General features: G+C 41.0%; 1 protein-coding gene across 14 annotated transcripts in view; it reads left to right on the forward strand.

Annotated features, from left to right (window-relative positions):
- The window catches only part of OPTN (optineurin), a 39283-nt gene extending 35582 nt beyond the window's left edge, over positions 1-3701 (forward strand). For 8 of the 14 annotated variants that reach the window (XM_045465067.1, XM_045465061.1, XM_045465065.1 and 5 more), the window contains exons 14-15: positions 407-445; positions 3518-3701. In XM_045465067.1, the coding sequence (XP_045321023.1) occupies positions 407-445; positions 3518-3645 (167 nt within the window). In that variant the 3' untranslated portion in view covers positions 3646-3701. The remainder of the gene's footprint in view (positions 1-406; positions 446-3517) is intronic. The other 6 variants (XM_045465072.1, XM_045465074.1, XM_045465069.1 and 3 more) reach the window with 1 other exon arrangement.
- Positions 3702-6262: the final 2561 nt, after the last annotated feature.

Consider the following 6262-nt stretch of genomic DNA (forward strand, 5'->3'; position numbering starts at 1 on the left):
ATACCTGCATATACTTCCCTATGTGGCATCTTTCCCTCACACACGTCCCTGTCCCCCTCCTGTCTCTTTCCAGTGAACCCCTACCCCGTCTGCAAAACCCATTTCAAATACTATCCCTGTGATTCTAGCAGAATGTAACCTCTCCTTCCTGAATTTCCAAAGTACTCTGTTCCTCTTATAGGACTCATCTGCTATGTTATAATTATTGATGTGTTCTAAATATGCATCTAGGCGTTGTATTAAATAAGCTGTCCCAGAACTTGAATCTTCGCCCATTTCTTGGTGTTATGCACATAATAATGTTAGCATTTACTGAGTTTACTGTACATAGACACTGTCCTGATCACTTCATACACATTATTTCTTGTGATCCTCACAAAATTTCATGAGTTATATATTTTCACAGTTCTCCAGAAGACAAGGTTAAACAACCCAGGATCACAAGGTTAGTTAGGGGCTGAACTGGACACGGAAAACCCAAGATTATCTGACTCTTAACCACTACACGCTACCGCATGTAATAAGTTGTCATCTAATTATGTGCCACATCCAGATTTTAGTTGCCTGAGTGAAATCAGTCTTGACACTTACTAACAGTGCTGTGTTTATTACATGGTTTTAATACACTATAGTAATGTTTTGTAATGTATAATAAATCCCTGTGTTGTAGTACATCACTGAAAGGGAAGTATTATCCTGGAGTCTAGATAAGAAAAAAAAAGAATTCAAAGGATTGAAGACTGACAGAGCTGCCACTAAAAAGAATCTGGGTTTAGGATGCCATCCCAAATTTCACATAAAACTGGCTTTTTAACATTTTTTTAATGGTGGACCAGTCTGAGTCCCTTCCATATACCAACCGATTACTGAAACATCACAGTGTCAGCAGCAGCAAGGAAGCAAGCAGGATGTATCGTCACCTGTTCAATCTTGGGGAAGTTTCTCTGAGTATCCCTTTCGCCTTCCTTCTTCCCCTGTCCCCCCACCAAAGTTCTTTCATAGGAAAAAAATAAGTTAAAGTAATGTTAGGGGCACCTGGGTGGCTCTGTCGGTTAAGCCTCCGACTTCGGCTCAGGTCACGATCTCGTGGTTTGTGAATTTGAGCCCCGCGTCGGGCTCTGTGCTGACAGCTCCCAGCCTGGAGCCTGCTTCGGATTCTGTGTCTCCCCGTCTCTCGGCCCCTCCCCTGCTCATGCTCTGTCTCTCTCTGTCTCTCAATAATAAATGTTAAAAAAAAAATTTTTTAAGTAATGTTAGAGGTAGTAACTCAGGTTAAAAATCAACCGCATTCATGGGGCATATGTAGAGGTAGCACATGGACTGACATGAACACTAGCCTCAGGCATGTTGAGCGTTGTAGGGTAAAGCTGTGTTCTTCTGTCAAACCTGCGTCTACACTTGAGCACCACCAGACATTTTCTCTAACCTGATTTAAATATCCCAGGAACACCCATCTACCTCTGATATCAAAAGTGCGACATTGTCTTGGGTCCAAAAGGACAGTCTCTTGCGTCTGGATTTCTTAGAGGAAGATTTTCCTTGGTCATAATTAAATAAGGCAAATGCCTGTTTACGTTAAAAAAAATAACAAAAACAGACATTCTTTGACTTACAATCCAAAACTTATCGCAAAGTACATGTTTATTCATGACTTTCCTACTAAGCTTCTTCTCTTCTACAACGTAATATTCCACAGACTGTCTTCAGATTTTGATCTTAGTTTTTTAGCTTCGTAACAAAGCTGCCTTAGACAGTAGCCCCTGTTCACTCTCTTTCATCATTGTGGTCACCCGTGGCCAGCAAAGCATCTGCCCTGGTCTGGGACACTCAGCTGAGCACGAGGGAAGAAATAGGTACGAAGAAATAGGACACTCAGCTGAGCACGAGGGAAGAAATGGTCAGGTCTGAAGCAGCTGATAGTCTGGTTGGAGAGACAGGATGTGCGCATAAGAAGATGGACTCATAAAACAAGATACGATTTAAGTAATAGAGATAATGCTACTTAAGGTCAGAGGGAAGGATGATCCCTGAGGGCCAGGGCAGCTGAGAAAGGCCTTGAAAAGGCCCGACTTTAAGCTTGACCTTAAAGCTAGGATTTCAGTCAGTACGGTATGAGAATAAAAGGTCAAAGACAAAGGAGTGTGATGGGTTAACAATGAAAAACAAAGTTTACTTTATAGCAAAGAGCAGGAAGGTAGAGGGAACCCATTAACCACCTCATACGACGGCTCAAGTCTGAGTCTCGAAACCTAGACAGGACGAAAGGAAAGGCAAAGATGGATGAAATAAAGTTTAAAATGAAGAATCACCAGTCCCCAATAAGTGGCCTATTGCCCTCCAGAGCAGGGTTTAGCAAACTGCAGCCCACACAAAAAGTTTACTGACTCCTGATCTAGGACCGTGAGATCACTAGAAAGATCCATGCTTCTAGAAATCACAGCTTGTGATCAGTATTTCTGTGCAGTGGTGTTTCTGAAGTTCACTGAACACAGACTGTCTACCATAGTCTCCATTATTCAATTCAAATAATTGAATTGAATTGAAGGTTAAAGGTTACCTCCACGATCAGCCTCCAAAGCAAACATTGGGCGCCGACTGCAAGTTCTGAGACCAAAATGGTTTGCACTGGTCCAGAAAGGTCAGATCAAGGAGATGCCCTGGTAGCCAAAAGTCATTTCCAACATCGATTAGTTTGCATGTGGGACCTTCTTAGAGTCAAGGCTTATTTCAAGCATTCTTTAATTTAGACTTGAACCTTGGGCCAGCTCTAAAATTGGACAGAATGACACAACGCATACTTCCCTTCTTTCTCCCCACTCACTTTGCCTGGGCAGCCCTTACATATCCACAAAACTCCTCCCAGGTGCTGTGGGTCTCATGAGGCGGCCTTTCTGCACAGAGCAGTCTGAGCCTGGTGCCTTTCCCATCCTCCCGCTAACCTGCCTCACGTGGCACAGTGTGGCCCTTCCCTCACACACACCCACTGTCGCTTTTCTCTCCTGAAGTCCCCTTCATCTCTGTACCCCTCTCTTCCACCTCCCAGGTGCTCAGATGCATGGGCGGAATGAACATGGTTATTATCTCTGCTTCTGAGAGGGTTCATACTGTTCTAGGAAACCTCTCTGTGTGCCACTCGTTATTTTCTCCACCTTCTCTCCTCTTGAGCTCATATCCTTATGTATCTTGTTTCTTCTCTCAAATATTCCTGTTTGTATTAGACCTTGTCTTGTTCTGTACCTAGAACTGAAACCACGTATTTTCACATACTAAAAACCTGGACTAGAGCCCAAAACCTACAGCAGTAGGATAGCAGGTACTACGTGGGCACATTTTCTGTGTGTGTGTAGATTTCTTAAGTTAAAGACCCCCCAAAAAACCTGTATTCCCTCCCCATTGGGTACCAATTGCCAAGTTTAATGGATGTTAAAATTAATTGTCTGTTATTAAAATCAAACAAACAAAGCCACTTGCAACATGGAAGAAATGGAAGAGTGTTTCATTCAATGCTTGTTCTCAGGAGATGAGGATACCAACTGGAGGCAGCAGCAACAGCGGAATATTCCAATTCATTCGTGCCCCAAATGTGGAGAAGTTCTGCCTGACATAGACACGCTACAGATCCATGTTATGGACTGCATCATTTAAGTGTTCACACCCCACCTCCCCCAAACTGTTGGTAAATATCAGATTTTTTCCTCCAAGAGTTGTGCTTCTGTGTTATTTGTTTTCACTGAGACATTTTGCCTCATTATGCTTATTTTAGGGGGAAGAAAATCAATATGCCCTAAGTAGGACATTTTTTGTGGATTTCCTTAGAATCCTTAACGTGCCACTCTTGTGATAGATTCTTTATTTTTGAGGGGGTTCCATGTATGTGAGCTGAACTGTTCATGCAGTTAATAAGTGTGTGACATCATGGGACAGGGTAAATATAACCAATGGAAGAGGCCTCACAGATGAACATTGAGAACCTTTTAAGGAGGCAGGAAAAATGAAGTGGCTACAGATTTAATCAAGAAAAGTCATCTTTGGAGGTTTTTTAAAATAAATTGTTATTTTTCTTGATTTAAGACACATTTATATGGGGTTGTGTGTATGTTGTAGTTTTATTGCAGCCACAGTAATTGTACCAAAGGTGATATGGCTCTTTTCATATGAGCACTGTGGGCTCTTACTTGATCATCCAGACAAGTGACAATATATCAGTATATGTGAGGTACGTACATCAGGTTCACTGGTTTTATTGTGCTGCAGGTATATGGATTTGTACAGTAGTTTATTAATTTCTAAAATAGAACAGCTGTCTTTTGATTTTCCTGGATCAAGCTGTATACTCATTATCACAAAAATAGGTATTGTAAAATACAATTTTGCTTTTGAATCTTTCACATCGTTCATATATGATTGGCCAATTTCATAGGCTGTATTTTCCATATTCAGCTTCATAGAGGCTTAATACTTATTCATATCTGTTTTGCTAAGTCTATGAATATATACAAATCCCTTTGCTAGAGGCTAGTATTTGTTGTTTGAATTAAAAATTATTCTTGCTAAGGAGGTGAAAAAATAGAGATTTGCCATATTTTGTAAATCTACAGTTTACTGAGATTAGCTAATACTGGGCCAGTCATAAAAGTAAACAGTGTCCTTGTGTGTCTATATCCTAGAACATTTAGAAGAAAATAAGGCAAACTTGATTTAATACACACACACCCGTGTGTGTGTGTGTGTGTGTGTGTGTGTGTGTGTGTGTGTGTGTGTACATCTGTGTTTTTTAAACCAGGAATCAAAACTGCTAATTCTGTCTTCATGCCAAGAGACCACACTGCACAGATTCAGTAATAACTAAGATTCCCCCATGTCAGTCCACAGAGAATGCTTCTTAAAGACATTTCTAAAATAACCATGAAATTCTCATTTTTAATTTCTTATTTATCGTTTCTAGTTTAAGCTTTTTTCCTTACTATTTTATATTAGAGGAAATAGATTTCAACAGTATCTTAAATAGAAAAGCAACCCAAATGGTTTCACGTTTAATTTAAGAGACTATCCTTTTATGTTGTTCAAGTAAACATATTAAGCTGATCCCAACCCTGAGGTAACAGTGTGAGTGGGCTTATTAAGCCTGTGATCAAATTGTCTGCTGGATAATTAAAAGGATTGCAAAAGAAGGCTAGTTCAAAAAGTCACCTTAAATTAAAGCTCCTCTACTGAGGGAATCAAACAGTTGGTAAACAGTTTGTAAACTCTGTTCATGCCTTCTCTAAATAATTAGTCTCTTCAGAGGCCTGGTTCCATGTAACCAGGTAATGACACCTCATCAGAATGTTGGCCCCTCTTCTGGGGCCGGCTTTACCGTGTTCTCGAAGTGTGGCTGACTGGGAGCAATAGAAAAATGGGAACTGGAAAGAGATAGGAACAAGGCAATGAAAATTTTATACCTAACTAATTTCATAATATTGATCCTTCAAATATTGTATTTTAAAGTCATTTTGATCTATAAGTCTGGCCTATAAGGAGCTTAAAAGTCATCACTTCCATCCTTGTAACAAGAAAAAGACTGGACAAACTCAAAATCATCAACTCTCTTTAAATCCCTCAGAGAACTGAAGTCACAGGGCAAACCACTGCCCAGAAATTAGAGAGACAGTCAGGTACAAAGAGTCTCAGATTTTACCAGATCAGGGTCTTAGGAGCAGAAAGCACTCAGTCAGCATCTGAGTAGGAGAACTTAAACTAATTGAAGAATTGCCAAAGGCTTGGTGTGGACAAACTTGAGAATTAAAAACGCTAGCAGGAGTCCATTCTTAAGAGGCCCCCACACTTGTGTGAGTTTTAGCTCCAGGAGCCCTAGGAGCTCCTCATAGTGAATATTTCTGAAAATTCTCCCCTGCTTTTTAGCAGGAGGAGGGGGGAAAGTAGCCATTTTGAAATACACCGCGCTCTCTGTTCTTCTTAGGAAGGCCTTCCCTCAGGGGAAACTGTTTTACCGGAGTCTAACCTTGCTGGGATATTATCAGAGCCTCACTGACCTGGGGGAAAGGAAATACCCAACTCCAGCCCCCTCTGCTTTTTTACTCCTCTCACCTAAAGAGGAGAAAAAAGTCCGAGAAGCACTTGTAAAGGTCACCCCCTAGAGGCAGAGCTCAGTAAAAGACCGAAACCTTATCACAGGACTGCGGAACTCTTCTCCCCCACACATACCTTACCACATCAACAAGGTGCCTGCATAATAACGAGATTACAACTGGAAGAACTCATA

The sequence above is a fragment of the Leopardus geoffroyi genome, chromosome B4, assembly GCF_018350155.1.
Source record: "Leopardus geoffroyi isolate Oge1 chromosome B4, O.geoffroyi_Oge1_pat1.0, whole genome shotgun sequence".
NCBI classification, from domain to species: domain Eukaryota; kingdom Metazoa; phylum Chordata; class Mammalia; order Carnivora; family Felidae; genus Leopardus; species Leopardus geoffroyi.